Source organism: Podarcis gaigeae, assembly GCF_964106915.1.
Source record: "Podarcis gaigeae genome assembly, chromosome: 12".
Classification (NCBI taxonomy): Eukaryota; Metazoa; Chordata; class Lepidosauria; order Squamata; family Lacertidae; genus Podarcis; species Podarcis gaigeae.
The window spans coordinates 61,840,837-61,863,907 of record NC_139688.1 but is presented as its reverse complement, the minus strand read 5'-3'; the positions used below and the strand labels follow the sequence as shown (position 1 = coordinate 61,863,907).

The window sequence follows — 23,071 nt, the reverse complement described above, 5'->3', positions numbered from 1 at the left end:
GCTTTTGAGTACCTGGTTATGCCTTTCGGATTACAAGGGGGCTCAGCCTGTTTTCAATCATTCATGAATCACGTCCTGGGGCCATTGCTCTACAAGAACTGCGCAGCGTTCTTAGATGACGTCCTGGTGTACTCTGAAAATGAGGAGCAGCATGTGCGAGATGTAAGAGAGGTACTGAGCAAACTGCGAGAAAACCGGCTGTGGGTGAAACTGGAGAAGTGTCAGTTTCATACCAGGGAGGTGGAATTCCTGGGGTACCGGTTGTCTGACAAGGGATTGGCCATGGATCCCAGCAAGGTTCAAGCGGTACTGGAATGGAAAACACCAAAGACCAAGAAGGACGTGCAAAGGTTCCTGGGCTTCGGAAACTTCTATAGGAAGTTCATCAAAAACTTTGCCCATTTAACAGCGCCCATCACAGATTGTCTTAGCAGCAAGAAGAAATTTGTTTGGACGGAAGAAGCGCAGCGGGCGTTCGAACGCTTAAAGCAGGCGTTTGCGTCGGAAGAGCAACTTTTGCACATGGATCTACAACAACCAATGAGAGTGGAGACTGACGCATCAGACCGAGCGGTGGGGGCCGTGCTTCTCCAGCCGGGAAAAGATACGTCTGAATGGAGACCGTGTGCATTCTTCTCGCGGAAGTTGAACAAATCCGAGAGGAACTACACAGTATACGACCGAGAACTGCTCGCCATTCATGAAGCATTCCGGAAATGGCGGCACTTGCTGATTGGGGCGCAGCACAAGGTTCAAGTCAGAACTGATCACAAAAATCTGGAATACTGGAGAACAGCCCGAGTGCTGAACCAGAGACAAGTGAGATGGGCCCAGGAGTTCTCCAAATTCCACTTTGAAATTCGTTATGTGTCAGGCTCCGAGAACGTAAGGGCGGACGCTCTTTCCAGGAAACCTGAGTACCTAGAGGGGGAGGGAGCGCCTGAGGAAAGGCATGTAATCCCTGAGGACCGCTGGGTGTGTGGGGCGGCTTTGGTGGGGCAGAGGGAATTGATAGCGAGTACTGAGAACGATGAATACGCCCAAGAGAAACTAAGAGAACTCAGGAGGACAGAGGAGAACACAGGGGGGTTTGAAGAAAAGAATGGGGCGTTGTATTACAAAGGGGCACTGTACATACCCGATGGGGAACTGAGGGGCAGAGTACTCAACCAGTTGCACGACAGCCCCACAGCGGGGCACTTCGGGCAGCACAAGACCATGTGGTTGGTTACCAGGGAGTTTTGGTGGCCCAAGGTGAGGGAGGACGTACGGGAATATGTCAGGGGGTGCGACAGGTGCCAGCGAGCGAAAGGGGAGAGGCTGGCACCGGCGGGGCTATTAGAACCCTTACCCACACCAGAACGGCCATGGGAGGCAGTATCCATAGATTTTATGACGGACCTGCCAAAATCCAAAGGCAAGACAGCGGTCATGGTGGTGGTAGATCTATTAACTAAGATTTGTCATTTTATAGCCTGTTCACATGCGGTCACAGCGGAGGAAACCGCCAAGGTGTTTGTAGAGCATATTTTCAGGTTGCATGGCACCCCCTTGAGGGTGGTCAGCGACAGAGGGAAACAGTTTACTTCCAGGTTCTGGAGGAAACTCATGAGCTTACTGCACGTGGAAATCAATTTTTCAACTGCCCGGCACCCAGAAACAAATGGGCAAGCGGAGAGGGCAAATGGGATTTTACAACAATACCTGAGGTGTTATGTTCAGGACAGAGAAAATGATTGGGTAGATAAGTTACCTCTGGCAGAATTTGCCTACAACAACGCGGAGAATGTGCCCACAGGGATGAGTCCCTTTCTGGCAAATTATGGGTGTCATCCCCGGGCTTTTCCAGGAGAGGGAGGGGAGAGGTGGAGCGTGCCGGCGGCGGAACATTTTGTTGAAGAGATGGAAGCGATCCACCGTCAGCTCCAACTCAACTTAGAGAAAGCCAAGGAAGAATATAAGAAGCAAGCAGACAGAAATAGGAGGGAAGGTGAAACTATAAGGGTGGGAAACCGGGTGTGGCTATCCACCCAAGGACTACCGTTCAAGGGAGGGAGTAAGAAATTGAGACCCAAAAGATTGGGACCCTTTGAGGTCATACAGCAGGTCAACCCAGTAGCATTCAAACTCAGATTGCCCAGTCACATGAAATTGCACCCAGTATTTCACAGGTCATTACTGTCGCCGTACCGAGAGGGACGTGAGTGGGGGGAACATGAGAGGGAGGTCACCCAAACGCCCGTGATAGAAGAGAGAGAACGCGACATGAACGTGGCAGGAATCATTGATTCCAGGTGGAAGGGGAATCAGGTGGAATATTTGGTAGAATGGGAGGGGGAAGTAGAGTCAGAAAACACATGGGTACCAGCAGAGGCAGTCAATGACGAGATTTTAATAGAAACGTTTCATAGGCGTTTCCCAAGGAAACCGCAGCCCGTGGCACGATTTAGAAGGGAACATTTCGGGACCACCGATGAGGAAGGGGAGTTTGAAGGGTTCCCAGAGTCAGGGGTGGATGAGGAAGCAGACTCCGACGAAGAAGAGGAAGACGGGGCAAGAGACGGTAAGCCGTGGCAAGAAGTGTTTGAATACACGGACGACGAGGAGAGTTCATTCAGGGGCTTTCCACCCTCACCGCCAGTGGGAGAGGAGGCGGGAGGGGGTGAAGGGGGCCCTGGGGGGGAGGTGGATGTCAGGGAACTGCCATCGGAAGAACAGGTGGTAGAAAGGCTCCAGGAGAATAGGAGAGACTCTGCAGCAGAAGAGGGAACCAGTAGGGGGAGAGCAGGAGCTCAAAGGGAAAGGGAGTCGGAGGGGAGGCTTTGGGATACTTCCAGTGAGAACAGTAAGGAGGTAACAAGACCCCCTTTAGGAACCCCCACCCCTCGCCGGAAGCTGTCACGCAGAGAGTCCAGGAGGCGCATGTCCGTCAAACAGCTTTTATGTTGGAGTAAGTTCCGTAGACGCCCACTGTCGGATCCTACCAGCGACTGACGGAGTCATGCTTTGGGGGCTCCGTTAGAGACTCAGGTTGGCTGACCAACCCATCACAACTATTTAAAGAAATATTCAAAAATCAGTGAATGCTAGATTGATGTTGATTGAGAAAAATAGGGGTTAATAGCGATAATGGTTAAGTGGAAGAATTTGAATGTTTGTATAATTAATTCGAAAATAAGGGAGGGATTTGTTAATTAACTAATTCGACATGAGAATGCAGAAAGGGGAGGTATGAGGAAGTCGGGAGAGTAAGGATCATGAAATTAAGAGCCTGAAACTATACGTGTTGTGTGTTTCTTTGTTGTTTTGTTTTCTTTGTTGTGGATGGAAAATTGAATAAAAATTATTTTGAAAAAAAAAAAGAGAGAGAAATGTGCTAAGAGGAAGGCACGCTTGGCAAATCCACACCGTGATCAACTCCCGCCCAGAAACCAATGTCCCCACTGTGGAAGAACGTATGGATCCAGAATTGGCCTCCACAGTCACTTACGGACACATGGTTAAAACCATGTTTATGGAAGACAATCTTACTCGGCTACGAGGGCTTGCCAAAGAAGAAGAAGATTTAGTCAGCTTTGTATTGGCAACTGTGCCGGCAGTGAAATTTCAGCAGCTGGGTCAACACAAGGCATTTTGCCACCAATGAAGGCACTGGGTGTGCATCAGGTTCTGTCTTGGCAGGGCTTTTGGTGTAGCCCCCTTTGTGATCCTGGAGCAAGGTTGCCCCACTCGCCTGTCACATTTGGCCCATGAGAGGTGGGGCAGATATGGCTTTGGCCCAAGGGGGGAGGTTCACCACCCCGGCATATGGCAGGCCTGCAGCATAGCCCAATGTTATTATCTGTCTCTTGGCATGTTGGGATTTTTAGGGAAATACAGTTGGAAATGCAGTTGAAGTTGATTGTCAAAGAAGTGAGGGGATTTATTGCTTTTCCATTTATTGGGGGCATAGGGGGGCTCCTGTCGATGGGCATTTTGTATTTTTATGTTGTGAACTTCCCTGTGATCTTTTATGGTTTTATTTTGCTCTTTTATGAAAACCCAAGGTATGTGTCACAAATATTTGTTTGGTGTTCATTAAACCTATCCAACTTTTATTCTGATTGTAATGCATTAACTACAGCTGCTTATATATTTAATTATTCTAAGGTATATATTTATATTATTATCCTTACAGATATTTCCTGGTCTCATTCTCTCTGACATAAAGCCTGCCAAAAGAATGAAGTTCAAGACTGTATGTTATCTGCTGGTTCAACTTATGCATTGTCGTAAAATGTTCAAAGCTGAGATCCCTTTCTCCAATGTGATGACTTGTGAAGACGACGACAAGGTAGTGTATGGCAAAGCAAGGTCATTTGTCAAAATGTGTGGTATCTGCCCTCACCTCCCATTTCACTGGGGCCTTTTTTTAAAAAAAGGTGCTCCTGGCAGGGCCGTCTTTAGCATATGCGGCACCGTGGTGCAAAGCTCTGCCCGGTGCCCCCCAAAGTTGTTGAGCTTTTTTTAGGGAGTCTCATGCTGCTAAAAACATACCACCGATCACGCCAGGGAAAGCAGCACGCAGACTGCACACTTTTGCCCCTTCCCAAAGAGAAATCAGAAGTGTGCCATCCTCAGTGGCGTACCAAGGTCAGGTGGTGCCATTTAGGTGATTGATGGGTTAAGCAAATAAATTTCGATTACAGTATTTGTATACTGTATTGCCAAAAGATCATAGTATATGATTCCATGATCAGCACAGATGTCTTTTGGAGATATTTAAAGGACTGTAGGACTATCTATACCCAGAAGTAAAAACTGCTAGAGTACTGGTCTGCACCTAGTGACTCATTTCCAAATTATTAATTTTGGAGGGTCACTTTCTCATAACAATAAACCTCCACCCACCCAGCAAAAGAAATGCGGTTCTTTTCAGATATTGGTAACTTACACTGCCGCTGCCACCCACTGCTTTAGTGAACAAGATGAAACCCTGCTGAGCACAACAGGACAACCCCCATGGTGCTCAGCCTCCCATATCTACTTTCTGGAAATGGCCCTGGAGGTAGGAGTAGAGCGACTGAAGCACAGGGTTCCCAACCCCCACCTCCCTGAGATGCTCCAAAAGGATACCATGGTACTGAAAACTGCCAGTCAATGAAGGGGAACAAGCAGGGTCACATTCCACCTATCTTTCTCCCAACAACTGTCATCAACCATGGCTGCTAAGGCAGGTTCAGTGGCATGGCCAGCCCTGAAGCCAGACTAGAACATATCCAAGTTTCCTCCAAGCAAGCCTGAACCTGGACTGTTGCCACTCTTTCTAGTGCTTTGCCCCCAAAGGGGCCACTGCCAGTGTAATAGTTTTTTAACTACTGAGCCCAGGGAGATCTTCTTAAGGCAGGAACACCCCGCCCACACACATCCAGAGCTACAATACCTCTCAGATAAAAAGGAACCTGTGAAATTCAGAGCTACCTAAAATCCTATCTTGTGGGCAGATGCAAGAGGGCTGTTTATATTGTGCTGATAGTTATCATTTTTCAAATGGAGCTACTGCATATTGAGAATGCTGATGTGTTCTTAGTTTATTGCTGCTTCCAATTCTTTGGATGTTTTAATTGTTTTCACTAATAATTTTGTTGTATTATTCTTTCTGTAAACTGCCTTGGGGTGTTTTGGGGGGGGCAGGGCAGTTACAATCACTTGGTATAGAAATTTCACGAAATAACTAAAAATAAATAATATGTTTAAAAACAAACAAACTCAGAGATAGCCACATTCCATTTGCAACAGAAAGCCAACCAGCTGACCTGCAAGATGTGATTTCTCTACAAGCCTCACAGTTCTTACACAGTTTGGAAAAGCTCTATTGAAATCAGTGGCGCTCGCCTCCAGAATTGTACACCTACTTCTATAGGAGTAAGCTCCATTGCACTCAGCAGTGCTTACTTCTAAGTAGGCTTAAACTGTTATGCTGCAATCCTCTGCTGCAGCCTAACAGTGCTATCCTTAGCACTCCTGTCCAGAAATATGCACATTTACCTGGGAGTAAGCTCCAATTGAGACTGCTAAGGGTTAGCTTCCCACCCTCCTGCCTTTTTGTCAAATCGAACAGCTCAGCCCTATCTAGGCTTGTTACTCGTAAGTAAGTCCTACAGTGGGCCTTATTTTCTAGGACTTCGGTTGCTCTTCAATGATTATCAGAAAACTGCAGGTGCTTCCTATAATTTTCGCATCTTCTCCTACATTGTTCCTTATTTATTTTTATTTTATTTTAATGAAGGCATCTACCCACTCCACTCAATACCCTGGCAGTAAATCTTCCCGAGTCTCAGCACCCCTTCTGTTGCCTCACAAACAGGATGCCAATGAAACTTACACTAGAGTGCAAACAGAAGCCTCGCTCCCTCCCCCCCATTTTCACCCACTTCTTAAAAGGAAAGGAAAAGAGAAGTGGGGAGAGAGGGAGAGACAGAGAAAGAAAGAAAATGCCGCATCCAATACACTCACGCCCAATGTCAGCATAGAATCTCCAGCTTCCAGGGACATGGACAGCAAGGGAAGGCAGAGCAGGGAAGGGGATGCGTTGTCGGCTCACGCCGTTCCTCCCCACAGCTGGGGAGCACAGCGGCTTCAGCAGCCGGAGCTTGGCGCCCCTAAGAATATGGCTCTTCTGCTGCAATTTGGGGGCGAACTCGGCTCTGCCCTGGACTCCAACGCTCAGCGCCCCGAGAGCCCAGTGCTCTGGTGCCTTGCGCCACTAGAGCCAATAGTTAAGATGGTCCTGGCTCCTGGACAGAGCTTCAAACTGCAGAGCTGCGCCCAGAAATGTGCCACACAAGGATGTTTGGGTGAGCCCTCAGTTGCATTAAATAAAGTACAGTGGTACCTTACAAACATTTCAGGTTACAGACTCCGCAAACCCAGAAATAGTACCTTGGGTTAAGAACTTTGCTTCAAGAACAGAAATCTCCGGTTGGCGGCACGGCGGCAGCAGGAGGCCCCATTAGCTAAAGTGGTACCTCAGTGTTATGTACTGAGTTGAATAGGATCCAAAATGCAGCAGTCTGATTGGTCCCAGAACAATAGGATCCAAAATGCAGCAGTCTGATTGGTCCTAGAACAATAGGATTCAGAATGCAGCAGTCTGATTGCTCCTAGAACAATGCAGCAGTATGATTGGTCTGCAGGAGCCACCCAATCCAGCTCCAGATGGAAGTGAATCCACAACCTGATTGGCTTACAGGAGAATTCCGAAATTAGCTAATCACGTGCAGCCCATTGTGTAAATAATGTATATAAAGCAGATACTTTGGGGGAACTTTTATTCCTCCTCACCACTATGAGCTGAATAAAGAGAATGAAATCCACTCTCAACTCTGAGTATATTTCACTGGTGACGAGGATGGGATCCCGCTGAGCTGACTGCCACACACAGCACCGCAGCACCGCCACCTGCCGCACCGCTGCCTCGCACCATGTATCCAGGCTTCAGCTCCGGGACCCAAGGAACTCAGAATGGCAACCAACAGCAGCTTCTCGCCATTCAACCCAGCATCCGGAGACTGGGAAGCGTACGCCTCCCGTTTCACCTTCCTCCTAGAAGCCAAAGGGGTCACCGACGAAGAAGATGCCAAGAAGAGGGCGATATTCTTCAGCGTCTGCGGAGAGGAGACGATCGAAATCGCCCGGGCTCTTCTTGTGCCTGAAGACGTTGCTACTGTTCCTTACAAAACAATAATGGAACGGCTCAAGGGGCACTTTTCACCGCAGCCCTCAGTGGTGGCTCGTCGAAATGCCTTCTACGCAAAGTGGCAAGCCCCTGGGGAAACCATAACTGGGTTTGTGACTTCTCTCCGCCAAGCCGCCCGGTTCTGCAACTTCTCAGAATTGGAGAACATGTTTCGTGACCGCCTCGTCGGTGGCCTGAAGGGTGAGAAGCTGCAACGACGCCTCTACGCTAAGAAGGACCTAACGTTCCAGGTCGCTCTGGAGGAGGCCCTGGCAACAGAAGCTGCCAAGAGGTTGATGCAAGAGGCACGGCCGAGCCTGCCATCCCAACCGAGGGTCCACCACGAAGACCTCACTGACGACTCAGGATCTGACAGGGAGGAGGTGCACCGAGTACAGCAGCGCACTCAAGCAGCGCACAGACCACAGCTGCCTCGACGAGAAGGAGGGAACTGCGCAAGCTGTGGGGAGAGTCACGAGAGGAGGACCTGCCATTTCCGCAATGCAGAGTGCAGGCAGTGCAGAAAATTGGGACACATCGTCTGGGTGTGTCGGGCTCGGCCCACCCGACGCCAGGCATCAGATGACCGATCCAAGAGCCCCAGGTCCCGGGGCCCATCACACCAAGGCAACTCGACGGAGCTCATGGACTTCTAGGTATACCAGTTGCCCCACCCCCACATAAAGAAAAATTATGTAGAGATACAGATAGAGGGAGCCCCGTGCTGCATGGAGCTTGACACGGGTTCAACTCTATCCATAACCTCGGCAAGGACCTTAAGGAAACTGTGTCCTAGTGGGGGTCCCAAACTCAGGCTGGCCCCATTTACCCTCCGGGACTTCCAGAAACATAAGGTCCCCACAATGGGGGTGGGGACCTTCAGGGTGCAATATTGAGGGTGGACGCGGCAACAGGACTTGCTTGTGGTCAAGGGCCCCTACATTAGCTTACTGGGATTGGCATGGTTTGGACCACTAGGGCTAACCGTCACCGGGGTGAACCGCATTAGCTTACAAGTGGACGTGGACGCCATATGCAAGGAATTTCCGGGGGTTTTTGATGGGAAATTGGGACAGTATATGGCCCCCCCATTGCTCCACAGCTTGACCCCGCAGTACGACCGGTCAGGCTCAAGGCCCGCTTGGTCCTGTTCGCCCTGAAACCCTGTATAGACGAGGAATTGGACCGGCTCATGGAGCAAGGAGTGCTGGAGCCTGTGCCTAATGCCCCCTGGGAAACCCCGATTGTCACACCCATCAAGCCTAATGGTTCAGTCCGCATCTGCACAGACTACAAATGTACCATAAACAAGGCCCTCACAGCCCAGTGCCAGTGGTCAGCCATGTCCTTGCCACCCTGGCTGGGTCAAAATTTTTTGGCAAGTTGGACTTGGCCCAAGCCTATCAACTGCTGCCGGTGGATGAGGCCACAGCAGAGGCACAGATGATTGTGATGCACAGAGGAGCGTTCAGGGTAAAGCGGCTGCAATTCGGTGTCAGCATGGCACCAGGCATATTCCAGAATCTAATGGACTCTCTCCTTAAAGGGATTCCTGGCGTCACCCCCTTCTTCTTTGATGATGTGTTGATTGCCGGGCCCACACCAGAGGAGTTTGAGGACCGCCTCCGCAGCGTTCTGCACCGTTTCCAGACGGCAGGTCTCAAGGTGAAGCGGGAAAAGTGTCTACTAGGAGTGCCTCAGGTGGACTTTCTGGGATTTATGGTGGACGCAGAAGGGGTCCACCCGACTGGGGACAAGATACAGACCATTTGTGCTGCCCCAGTATCCAAGAGCAAGACTGAACTTCAGGCCTTCTTGGGACTATTGAACTTTTACCATTCCTTCCTTCCCCATAGGCAGCGGTAGCGGAGCCCCTACACAGACTCCTGGAATAGTGAGCCCCTTGGGTGTGTGGCCAGCACCAGGAGGCCACAATCCAGGCAGTCAAGGACTTGCTCGTCTCAAACTCGGTCCTGGCACACTTTGATGAGAGGCCCTCGCCCTTTGCATCAGCGCTGTCCTGGGACGCCAACTCCCGGATGGAAGAGGGTGCCGGTGGCATACTTTTCCCAGACACTCAGCGCAACTGAGCGGAACTACTCACAAATCGACAGGGAGGGTCTGGCAATCGTGAAGGGAGTAAAAAAAAATTCCATGATTTCTTGTACGGGTGGCCCTTTACTGTGGTGACTGACCACAAGCTGTTGCTTGGCTTGTTTGCCCCTGAAAAGCAGACCCCCCAAGTGCTGTCTCCTCGCGTCCTCAGGTGGTCAATTTTCCTTGCCAGGTACCAGTATGCACTGATTCACCGCCCTGGGAAGGCGATGGGCCACGCAGACACCCTCAGCAGGCTACCACTACTGGAAACAGGTCCCGACCCAGCACCAGCACAAGAGGTTATGAGCCTGGAGCTGCTTACCGACCGCCCCATTCAGGCACAAGAAGTTGCACACCATTCCAAGAATGATAGGGTCATCTCCCGGGTCCTGGACTGGGTGTGGAGGGGATGGTCCAGCAACAGCCCCGGGCTAGAATTCGCAGGCTACACAACCCATAAACATGAACTGTTGGCCCACAAGGGGTGCCTGTTACGGGGGAAGCAGGGTCGTTGTTCCCCAGCCCCTCCGCAAAAGGGTCCTCACAGCCCTACACACCCAGGGGTAGTGAGAATGAAGGCCCTTGCCAGGAGTTATGTTTGGTGGCCAGGGATTGACGGAGAGATAGAGGCCTGGGTCAAACACTGCCAGGCCTGCCAAGAATCCTGCCCAGATCCCCCAAGGACCCCAGTCCAGTCCTGAAAGTCCACCCGAGCACCATGGTCACGCCTGCACGTGGACTTCGCTGGCCCCTTTCAGGGGAAAACATTCTTCATAGTGGTGGACTCCTACACCAAATGGCTGGAAGTCGCACTGGTACCATAAACTTCCACGTCCACAGCCATCCGGGTACTACGCAGGCTGTTTGCAACCCACGGGCTCCCTGACACTCTCGTCTCAGACAACGGGACCGCAGAACGCCATCCGACACATCCGCTCAGCACCATTCCACCCTGCCACCAATGGTCAAGCAGAACGCATGGTGCGGACCACCAAGAACACCCTCCGCCGCATGACGCACGGGGATTGGGAGTACCATTTTGCCACATTCCTTCTAGCACAGCACAGCACACCCAGCTCAACGACTGGCCGGAGCCCCGCTGAACTACTAATGGGTCGGCGCCTCGCAATCAGACTGGACCGCCTTCACCCCAATAGAGCTCAGGATGAGGTAGTGGTGGGGGAAGGCAGGAACCCCCAGACCTTCGAGGCCCAGGACCCAGTGTACGCAAAGAATTTTGGGGCAGGCCCAGTCACCAGGGTCACTGGCCCCATGTCATACGAGGTGCTAACGGATGGGGGCAATGTTGGCGCCGCCACTGCGACCAGATACGGTGTCGATTCCTGGGAGAAAACCAGGAGGAGGACAGGTCAGAGGAGTCCCAAGGGACCAGTGGGGCAGTGAGGCCCATAGAACAGGAGGGGCCAGCAGGAGAGGCAGAATCAGTAAATACAGAGAGGACCCGTGAGGCCGAAAGGACACCGGAACCAGAACCACGACTGAGTGAGTGGGTTGCACCAGACCAAATGGCCCCATCCTTGGAACATGAGCCAGAACCTGAACCCCGGACCAGGGAACACCCCAGGCCGCAACACACACGTAGGCCTTCGGCGTACCTAGAGGACTATGAATGCAACCTTCCAAGCAGGACTGGAACTTAGAGGGGAGGGGTGTTATGTACTGAGTTGAATAGGATCCAAAATGCCGCAGTCTGATTGGTCCTAGAACAATAGGATTCAGAATGCAGCAGTCTGATTGGTCCTTGAACAATGCAGCAGGAGCCACCCAATCCAGCTCCAGATAGAAGTGAATCCACAACCTGATTGGCTTACAGGAGAATTCCGGAATTAGCCAATCACATGTAGCCCATTGTGTAAATAATGTATATAAAGCAGATACTTGGGGGAACTTTCATTCCTCCTCACAACTATGAGCTGAATAAAGAGTATGAAATCCACTCTAGATATATTTCACTCAGGTTAAGAACAGTTTCAGGTAAAGACATCCAGAACGAATTAAGTTCTTAACCCGAGGTACCACTGTACAATATATTCTTTGCCACTAGATGATGCTGTTCTATGGTTGCTCCATAAGAAAAAAGCTCATTTCACTGTTATTTCTAAAACACATCTGCAGTTTTCAGTCTCTGGCTGAAACAGAGGGTGAAAGAGTCCTGATTTGAACATCTTCAGCCCTAAATTTACACTTCTGTCTCCCCCCCCACTCCCCCCCCCCAATGTCATTGCAGAAAACTATGTGATCTGTTCCTTTCCCTAACTGACATGGAGTTTTCAAGAAATGGAGCAGTTGTGCTGATCCCTCCACATGTCCCTGGGCTGCACCCAATCCATGCACTAATTCTAAATTACCCTGGTGGCCAGATTATTATTTCCTCCATTAAGAAATGTGCCATGCAGGGCACTCTCTGCCTTCATTACTGAATGAATTGCCGGAAGGAGTCCTAAGTTCAGCTGCAAGGCATTTTGTGGTTGCCTCCAGCATGGGACTGACAACCTGCCCTCATTTGAGGAGAAGAGCTGCCTGGGAGTGGGCTCCAGCAACAGAATGTCTGGGGCAGGTTCCACGGGGGAGGGGGGATGCACTGGGACACTCAGTCTCAGTGATCACGGGTAGGAGGAAGAGTTACGCTAAGACCAGGTGATGTCATTCCCGAGGAGGCAGGTTTAGCCGTTGTTTGAAGACTATCCCTGACTCTGGGTGTGGTCTTGACCAGAAGGATACTGGAATCAGCAAGGGAAACCAACATGATCTGAAGGTGCTGCTGTGCAATGCCAGGTCAATGATTACTAAGACCACTGCCATCCACAACTTGATCATGGATGGAGGACTTGACCTATCATGTATAAACAGACACTTGGTTGGATGAAGCAGATGGGCCTGTTCTTACCACTGTTTGTCCACCAGGTTTCTTGTACACACAGCAGCCCAGGTCATATGGGCGGGGAGGGGGGGTTGCAGTGATTTTTAGGGGTCATTAGCTTACACCAGGCGTCCTGTTGGGAAGACCCAGTTTTCTGGAAGATGGGCAACAGGGGCAGTACAGGATTCCTTTTGGTGTACCGACACCCCCACTGCACCAAGGATTCCCTGGCCAAGCTGCTTCAGCTCGTGGCGGATGTTCTCCTGGAAACACCTAGTTTGGCTGTCCTAGGGGATTTTAACATCCATGCTGACACAACCTTACAAGGGGCCGCCCGGGACTTTGTGGAAAGCATGGCCTCCATGGGGCTATCCCTGAATAAGTCTGGCCCAACTCATAGCCATGGACACGCCTTGGACCTGGTGTTCACCTCTATAGATGTGGGTGATCTGACACTAAGTAAAAGTGAAACAAAAAAGTGCCATAGTCAGATCACTTCTTGGTGCAACTAGACTTCTCTGCAACCCTTCCCCTCTGCAGGGAGGTGGGACCTATTCGGATGGTCCACCTCCACCACTTAATGGATCCAAATGGTTTCCAGAGAGTGGTAGGGGATATTTTATCCCATGTTCATGGCCTTTCAGCTGATTCCCTGGTGGCCCACTGGAATGTGGAGTTAACCCTCTCCAATTGCATGGAGCCCAGACAGCCCTGTGGTTTCCCCCAGATCTGAGGGCAATGAAACAATCGCTGCGACAGTTAGAGTGCGGGTGGTGGATAACTCATTCTTAATCTGACCGGTCACAGGATAGAGTTCAACGTTGAGCCTACCAAGTGGTGATGGGGACGGCAAAGAGGACCTTCTTCACCGCCTCTATTGCATGTGCAGAAAACAGCAGCAGGAGACTCTTTCAGGTGGTTCATAATTTAACGGAACCACCTTTGCCATTGGGGCCCCGTAAGGACCCCTAGATCTCCTGCAATGATTTTGCAAAGTTTTTTGCAGATAAAATCGCTCAGATTCGGGAAGAAGTAGACTCCACCATGGGAGCAGCGCCAGGGCGGGAGAGTGCTAGAGTCCTGTCCTGTTGTGTGGGATCAATTCCAATCTTTTACCCCCGAGGATGTGGACAGGCTGCTTGGACGAGTGAAACCAACCACTTGTCTCCTTGATCCTTGCCCATCCTGGCTTATAAAAGCTAGCTGGGAAGGGCTGGGCGATGGGCTTCATAGGGTGGTGAATGCTTCCTTCCATGAGGGAGCCTTCCCAGACCCACTGAAAGAGGCGGTTATTAAACCACTTCTTTAAAAAACATATTTGGACCTGGCCAATATGGCCAACTTCCATTCTTGGGCATGGTGATTGAGCGGGTGGTTGCTGAACAACTCTAGGCATGTCTATAGGATGCAGACCATCTGGATCCCTTCCAATCATGAGAGTGAAACTGCCCTGGTCGTGCTGGTCGATGATTTCCTGCAGGCTAGGGACTAGTTTCCTAGTTCTGCTAGCTAGGGCTAGTTTTCTAGTTCTGTTGGATCTCTCAGCGGACTCTGATACCCTTGACCATGACATCCTTCTGGACTGTCTAGAGGAGCTGGGAGCTTTGGGCACTGTTATACAGTGTTTCCGCTCCTTCCTCCTGGGCCATGTCCAGAAAGTGGGGGGGGGGATGAGTGTTCAGACCCCTGGGCTCTCACTTGTGGGGTGCCTCAGGGTTCTGTCCTCTCCCCCACGATTTTCAACATTTACATGCAGCCGCTGGGAGAGATCATCAGGAGGTTTGGGCTGGGTGTTCATCAGTATGCAGATGATACCCAGCTCTACCTCTCTTTTAAATCAGAACCAGTAAAGGCGGTGAAGATCCTGTGTGAGTGTCTGGAGGTGGTTGGAGGATGGAGGGCAGCTAACAGATTGAGGTTGAATCCTGACAAGACAGAAGTACTGTTTTGGGGGGACAGGGGGCTGGTGGTTGTGGGGGACTCCCTGGTCCTGAATGGGGCAGCTATGCCCCTGAAGGATCAGGTGCGCAGCCTGGGAGTCATTTTGGACTCACAGCTGTCCATGGAGGTGCAGGTCATTTCTGTGTCCAGGGCAGCTGTCTACCAGCTCCATCTGGCACACCAGCTGAGAACCTACCTGCCCATAGACTGTCTCTCCTGAGTGGTGCATGCTTTAGTTATCTCCCGCTTGGACTACTGCAATGTGCTCTACGTGGGGCTACCTTTGAAGGTGACCTGGAAACTACAACTGATCCAGAATTAGGCAGCTAGACTGGTGACTGGGAGTGGCCACCGAGACCATATAACACTGGTCCTTAAAGACCTACATTGGCTCCTAGTACTTTTCCAAGCACAATTCAAAGTCTTAGTGCTGAGCTTTAAAGCCCCAAATGGCCTTGGCCCAGTATACCTGAAGGAGCATCTCCACCCCCATTATTCAGCCCAGACACTGAGGTTCAGCACTGAGCGCCTTCTGGTGGTTCTCTCACTGTGAGAAGTGAGGTTACAGGGAACCAGGCAGAGTAGTGGCACATGCCATAAACAGCTATCTGACTTTTAGAAGACATCTGAAATCAGCCCTGTTTAGAGAAAAAAAAGAAGAAAACTGTACTACCAGAAACGTTAACCAACAACTTTAAAATAGCATGAGGACAAGCAAAGAAGGATGGATGTCTTCACCAAGGTGTGGCTTTTCATTCTCACATATAGAGCACAACAAGACAATGACCTCCCCCTACCCCCTAAAAAACCTAGGGTTGTGATATTTCAAGAGATAAAAATACAGACACAAAAAGTTGTTGGCAATCGCCTGATAGACCTCTGCTGCTGCTGAGCCCAAGCCTGTACCAGAGCCATGCCCCCCCCAAAAAAAATTAACCCCAAATCCAGGACATTTGCTTTAACATGTAAAATCCTCCCCTCCTCCCGGATGGGCATTTAGGACCCCAAAATAGGACATGTCCAGGAATTCCCAGATGTATGGCAATCCTACCCCCCAAAAGCATACGAATCAGTATGGCTACTCTGACCCAACACCCCCCTCCCCACATGCTCACAAACAAACCACACTGCAACCAACCACACACAACCAACCTCTCTCTCTTAAGAGAGGGAGAGAGAGAGGACCTACTTATGTAGCGCTGACACAAAAACCCTGCACAAACACCACACAATAGAATGAAATATCATTCTCCTTCACCTTATCTTTTTCCAACCACACACTGCCTATGACAAGAGTGTTTTACACCAAATGTAAACAAACTGTGAAAATGACTCTGGGAACTGAAAATGGAGACGCTGTATGCACTTTTCCTTGTTTATTTGGTTATTTTGTAATACATACAAGAAATCTTTCGTGAAAACTTTTTTTATATAAAAAAGCTTACCCTGCTGTTTTCTGGTTTTGCCACAGAGGAGGGCATTGAGGACAGCATCAGAAAAACTCAGGAACCGTTCCTCTTTTTCTACAAATGTTGTGTACAATACTCCTGGAACTCGAGTGAATCGATACATTGGCCGTTTAATAGAGGCCCGGCAAACTGAGTCGGAGATGGCAGACCTACATTTTTTCACCCTGAGGTACAAACAGATTGAGCGCGAGCAAAAAGTAAGTGAGGCTTTTACTAAGTCAAATAAAAAGAGAAACTACTGCTTGCTTGTTTGCTTTTTTTCCCATTTAAGGTTTCATTTTCCTATTTTTTTAATGAAGTATTGGCGTCCTTTTTCATGGAGCCTTTGTCAATATATTGGCCCAAGTCCTCTTCCCTCCTCATTCGCATGCAAAGGGACGAAGTGTACAGCTTGCACAAAGGAAGAAACCCAAGTTTCCCATTATGTCTAAATGCATAATTTGTTCCTTTCAAACACTGAAAATCAGAAGGCGCTCCTCTTCCAGCAGGTTACTGGATTCTATTGGTTGTTTTGCTTTTTTCCTACTATGTAGTGATGCTTTCCCCCCCCCCCCCCCTTGTGTTCAGGTCGGTTTTATTTTTAGTATTGTATAAAGCTTTGTACTTTTTTAAAAAATAGAAAAGTGTTTTGTAAATAAATGAGTGCCTTGTGCTAGAGCAGCTGGTTTTGGGGTGCCCCCTCCCCCCTCGTTCTCTTGGATTCAGCACAGTAGGGCCCTTGCGCAAACGTGCTTGTGTGCAATGGTAGAGGCCTGCCTGGAAAGCTTAAAGCCCACCACCACTACATGGGAGAGGGGTTGAAGAAAAGGAAATATGAATTGGTGCCGCCCTGGAGATTGACCAGCCGTGGCTAGGAGCAGCTGGGAACTAGGTGGAGTCATCAATCTTATAAAAAGTGTGGACTTTCACACACTGGCCAGTTTCCATTTTGACTTGGAAATGTTCGTTTTGGGGATCTCAGAAGTACGTAAAGGCAAGACGCAGGTGAGGGAGTGTTTTCCTGCAATGGTACCCACCTGAGAGATGATGGAACTATGCTGAGGCTGAAAAAAAAAAGACTGGTTCTAATACCTCCAAGTCTCAGGATGAGGCCCCTCCAATCTTTCCCAGTTCCATTTCTGAGCTGGGGAAGGAGGGCCAGACCCACCACTCTAGAAGTGTTTGGTCAGCACACTTCCTTCCCAGCTCCAAATTTTGAAGGGAGGTGGGGAGGAAGCTCATGCTGGATTTGCAAGCACTCTGGCTACTTTTCCTGACCATACACTGACTTTGAAAACTCAGAAAGAAATGATGTGGTCATCAGGGGCAAATCTGGCAAGCACACTTACAGATTACTGCTGTGCATGCTTGTATTTCTGTCTTTAGAACCAGGAGGTGTGATGGATATGGGTCAATAATTGTATTTATGCCTCTTTTTCCCACCTCATTCACAGTATCACCAGCTTCAGGATGAATATTTCACCAGTGCTGTCGTCTTGTCACTGATTCTAGCTGCCTTATTTGGCCTTGTCTACCTTTTAATAATCCCACAGTAAGTGCTTTCTCAGTGTTTTAAATTAAATGGCAAGTAATTTTTTTAAATGAAATCGGAGTGTCTTGGGCAAACATTGGATTCATTAGAAAACTTTATTTCTTACATTCTACCCCACCCCCCAATTAGAACTGGATCCCCCTCCCCCACCCTAGTAACCCAGATCCACCAGGACTAGGAGCGATGGATTGTCTTGCCCCACCCTGCGTTGGTCTAAGAGCCTCTCCAAGCTATCTCTATTGGTGGCCCCCACGGCATCCCGCACTAGTGAATCCCATAGTTTCACTTTGTAATTAATGAAGAATTACTTTCTTTTGTCTGTCTTCATTGGATGGCCCCTGGTTGTAGTATTATGTGGGAGGGAGAAAAACCTATCTCAAATTTACACAATTTATGGGGGTCAGGGAGGATTAAAGGAGGAGACAACATACAATATAAATGCATCTCACCAAGCACCACCCACATGGACAGGTAACATGGGCAGATTGATTTCAGAGTCATATAATTTAAAGCACTTTTCTGTGGATGAAGGTGGGAAAAGGCACACACAGAAAGAATGAGCCACATGCATATTAATCCCCTAGGGTGTACCTAGCCTGTGTCTCTTGCTTGCACAAGAAGGGAAAATGCTTGATAGTTAACCAGAATCCGTCTGCCAAGTTCCATTGAGGAGGTGGTGGTTTTCTGTATGTTCAATGACTCGGCTTCTGCGTGTTCCTCCTAGGAGTACCATCGTGCTTGTCCTTCTGGTGTTCTGCATATGCTTCCTGGTGGCATGTATCATGTACCTGCATGTCACCCGAGTACAAGTAAGTGATCTCAAATGCCGTGGCCTCTTGATCCTCGCAAGAGACTTACTAAGCATTGCATCATGTCATGTCTCCATCAGGCAGGAACCTGTTTAATTTTATTAGTGTACAGCACCTAACACAGTGCAAGGCTTATATAAGTAATGTTTCACATTTCTCCAAAGCAGAAGGAGGCTCCAGAGGCAACCTTGATAGCAGGTCAGGGGAACCTTTGGCTAGCCCAATGTTGCTGAACTACAACTCCCATCAGCCCTGATCATTGGCCATGCTTGCTCGGTCTGATGAGAGTTGTAGTTCAGCAACATCTGGAAAGCCAAAGGTTCCCCTTACCTGTTATCAAGGTTGCCTCTGGAGCCTCCTTCTGCTTTGGAGAAATGTGGCATCCCTTTTAAGGCAAGGTGGAGCCATCTTTGGCAGCAAGATTGGGTGGGCAAAGCCACAACTGCAGTCCCTCTTCATCCCAGCCCCATGCATGCATGCACACATGCAGGCAACCTCCACCCGCACTTACTTTTCCCCACTGACACCAACTTCCCTTCCCAACATTCTTGCATTCACCCTTTACAGTTTTACTGCAAACTTAAATTAGTTGGTTTGTTTTTTTAATCACAGTCATGAGGCTTTCCCCCAGACTCCTTTTCCAAGTGGGAGAATGAATTGCTAATGCTTAGCCTGTCGAACTTATTATGAATAGGAGTCTGCTGAAATAAGAATTAGCTTGCTTGAATGTGAAGATAGATCTTTGTGAATGCACAACAAACAAATTTTATTGCGCCAAATGAAATGTAAGGCATCAGTTTCATTTTTTGTTGTTTTTTACTATTTTATAAATAACATACCTACCTTGTTTTTGAATTAACAGAGACTATTGTTTTTGTCTTTCAGTGTTTTCCAGGGTGCCTGACAATACAAATTCGAACGATTTTATGTGTTTTTATTGTAATATTAATTTATTCAGTGGCACAAGGCTGTGTGGTGAGTGTATAGGAATGGTTGTCTAATTCATGGAGAGACCTGCCATCCCCTCAGTTTGCTCTTATTTAAGTCATTGAGATCATTTCCATTAGCATGCTAACTCCCTCATATATAATTGCCTTATCATATAAACAGCTGACTATAGTTGATGTGTCTTTTTGAAACTGAAAACCTATATTCTTCTAAGTCCAAGAAAGCTAAATCATTCTACATTTTATTTCTCACTTTGGCTTTTGCTGCTAAGAATCAGTTTATATATGCAGCAAAATCTGGTTGTAATGTTTTTCCCGGACTGTGTCATTTCACATGGAAGTGCACACTGCAAGCTTTTGAATGCTTCACCATGGAAGAAGATTCCCTACAAGTAGAAAACTAGCATGATGCCAGGCTTTCATCCTGACTTGCTGTTTTTCTGTACATAAGGAGCTTATTTCATGGGAAGCACATAAGCATGCAACTCTGTAGCCTGAAGCAGCACAGTCAAACGTCTCCACATTATCCTGCATTTTATTGTGGGCACTGCCCTGTGATCTTATGATGAAGGGTGGTATATCAATCAATTCAATCAACCAACCAACCAATCAATCAATCAATCAATCAATCAATTTTGCTGCATGTTACTGACCTTGAGTCATAAATACTGGGGATTCTGCCTCTATGGTGGGTATTACAGGTGATTACTGAAATGATGGAAGGGTTTTTTTGTTTGGTTGCTTCACAAACATAGAACAGAGGTTCTCTCCTGGTCTGCCCCGCAGAGGACCTTAAGGTCCGTGAATAATCATAGTTTAGAGGTCCTGGGCCCTAAGGAAGTCAGACTATCCTCCACCAGGGCCAGGGCCTTCTCAGTGATGGCTCCAAACTGGTGGAATGCTCTGTCCCAGGAGACCAGGGCCCTGCAGGATTGAACTTCCTTCCACAGGGCCTGTAAGACAGAGCTATTCTGCCTGGCCTTTAATTTGAACTTAGCCTGATCTTTTATTCCCCTTCCTTCTTCCCCATCCCCTTTTTATGAAGATTACTTGCTCTGGGATCTCACAGCTAATTCTCCCCTGGTCTCCTCGCTGGCCCAAATAGAACTAATTTAGCCAGCTAGCCCTGGTGATCATCTAATCACCTTTGGACTTCCCTATTCCCATGATCTTGGGCTCCATGATCACTGCAGATGGTGACAGCAGCCATGAAATTAAAAGACGCCTGCTTCTTGGGAGAAAAGCAATGACAAACCTAGACAGCATCTTTAAAAGCAGAGACATCACCTTGCCAACAAAGGTCCGTATAGTTAAAGCCATGGTTTTCCCAGTAGTGATGTATGGAAGTGAGAGCTGGACCATAAAGAAGGCTGATCACCGAAGAATTGATGCTTTTGAATTATGGTGCTGGAGGAGACTCTTGAGAGTCCCATAGACTGCAAGAAGATCAAACCTATCCATTCTTAAGGAAATCAGCCCTGAATGCTCACTGGAAGGACAGATCCTGAAGCTGAGGTTCCAAGACTTTGGCCACTTCATGAGAAGAGAAGACTCCCTGGAAAAGACCCTGATGTTGGGAAAGATGGAGGGCCCAAGGAGAAGGGGATGACAGAGGACGAGATGGTGGGACAGTGTTCTCGAAGCTACCAGCATGAGTTTGACCAAACTTTGGGAGGCAGTGGAAGACAGGAGTGCCTGACGTGCTCTGGTCCAGGGGGTCATGAAGAGTTGGACACGACTAAACGACTAAACAACAACAACATGCCCTAGTGGAGATCAAGCCTGTCAGAGAGAACAGGCTCATGCTCCATCTGCCATTCCGGTGGCATCTGGAAGTCTGAAACACGGATACATCTCACCTTTGTGGTGGTGTGCAGTTCATCATCCTGTGCAGCCAGTCACTACATTTCCCAAATTTGTTTGTGAATTGAAGGGCTCATAGTTTTATAAAAGCAATGGAGGAACTTGGAGGATCTTGTTCCAAATGTGCTGCTTCACAAATGACTGTAATCTATTAATTAAATTCTTCTCGATTTTCATCCAACGGTGTGAATGTCCTCCATTAAAGAAATAAACAGGATGAGGCCCTTCTGGGGTCCGGAGTGCAGCAACATGAGAACAGGCCTTTTCTGCAGTGGCTCCCCGTTTGTGGACTGCTTTCCCCAGGGAGGCTCATCTGGCTTCTTTGCTACATATGTTTAGGTGAAAACATTCCTCTTCTCCCAGGCATTTGGCTAATTAAACAATCTATGGACTTTTAAACTGTCCATAAAAACTTTTATTTTTGTCTGCTACCATGTTATGTATTTTTGTGTTTTTATATTGTAAACTGCCTTGTGATCCTCAGGTGAAAGGTGGTATAGAAATTTACCTGTTTTTTTAAAAAGACTTGATAGCAAATGACACATTTAGCATCATTTCTAGATTCACCCCTAATGCTGTTTTCATCAAATGGAGGACATGTGTGTTTGTGTGAACATTCACCGTTGAAACTTTTCATTCAGCTCTCAACTCCGTTTCTCCCTTAGGTTGGATGTATGCCTTGGGTTTGGAGTACTAATTCCAGCAGCTCCATAGTTATCATTTCTTTGGGTGGGACAAATAAGACAATGAGTGAACTTCCATGCGATGCAGCCCATTATGCATTTCTCTCCTGCGTTGTGGGGACTCTGACCCTGGCAATATTTCTACGCGTATCTTCCTTGCCAAAAATGATCCTCCTGCTTTTTGTTACAATTTTGTACATAGTCATTTTGGAACTCAGCGGATACAGAAAAGCAGTGGGGTAAGTTCATTGCATAATTAAGGAAGAGTTTTGTTGTTTTCATATTTTGCCCCCACACCTTCAGTGCAAAGTAGAGATTCTAATGTATGTGGGAGCTGTTGAAGTACAGGCCTAAACTAGCCTTTAAGTGCATAGTCCTCATTCATAACCAAAGCAAAGTTCACATCAATGCAAACTGCATTTGCCCTTGCCTTTCTCCTCTCCCCATGCTCTGTCTAAATTAGGGTTGTAAGGTCCTTGGTGCAAAGCAGCTCTCTGTTTCATGTATTAACTATGCAAAGCACCTTTATACTGATGACACTCTTTAGATAGTCTTAATAATGGTTTTGTGTGTCTGGTATCTGCCTCCAGCACTGCTATAAGCTGGGATTATTGTTGAAGTAAAAGACTTCAGTGCAGCTCCTCATTTCCTTCATCCTGCATTTCAACCTAGCATAAGCGAAAGATGACAGTAGAGGAATCAGGAGAGAGGCAGACGCACTTGTGAGAAGTGAGGAGACTCCTGCTCCCTTCTCCACAAATCTAGAAAGACTAGCCATTGCCTTCTTTGATGGCGGCTGCCACTGCTTCCTCCCTCTAAGATGGTTGGGATTCAAGACTTGTAGTGTACAAAGGATTTCATGGAGGTTCGTTGTTTTCAAGCACTATTTGAAAATGACAGTGGTTTTTTTGTAAAAGAAAAGGAAAGCTTATGTGCACATTTTCTTTCTTTCTAAAGGGGTGGCTCTTTTTATATTCGTGGCTATGAACCCATCTTGGCCATCTTGCTGTTTTCCTGTGCTTTGGCACTTCATTCCAGGCAGGTGGATTTGAAGCTACGTCTCGACTACCTCTGGGCTATGCAGGCAAGGAAACCTTTCGCCTTTCTAAAGCACAATGTCAAGCTCCTCTTTT

The 23,071-nt window shown here is 48.2% G+C and overlaps 1 protein-coding gene and 1 long non-coding RNA gene across 7 annotated transcripts in view; one reads left to right on the top strand and one right to left on the bottom strand.

Moving 5' to 3' along the window:
* Nucleotides 1–23,071, top strand: part of ADCY1 (adenylate cyclase 1) — a 392,554-nt gene that overhangs the window by 157,304 nt on the left and 212,179 nt on the right. For all 3 annotated transcript variants that reach the window (XR_014557036.1, XR_014557037.1, XM_083706262.1), the window contains exons 8-14: nt 4,178–4,333; nt 16,108–16,302; nt 17,539–17,636; nt 18,361–18,445; nt 19,331–19,420; nt 21,921–22,177; nt 22,896–23,022. Coding sequence is in view for 1 of the 3 variants with exons in the window: in XM_083706262.1 (XP_083562388.1) it covers nt 4,178–4,333; nt 16,108–16,302; nt 17,539–17,636; nt 18,361–18,445; nt 19,331–19,420; nt 21,921–22,177; nt 22,896–23,022 (1,008 nt within the window). In the remaining 2 variants the exon portion in view is untranslated. The remainder of the gene's footprint in view (nt 1–4,177; nt 4,334–16,107; nt 16,303–17,538; nt 17,637–18,360; nt 18,446–19,330; nt 19,421–21,920; nt 22,178–22,895; nt 23,023–23,071) is intronic.
* LOC310828699 overlaps nt 1–23,071 on the bottom strand; it is a 61,143-nt gene that overhangs the window by 29,417 nt on the left and 8,655 nt on the right. The window lies entirely within an intron of this gene.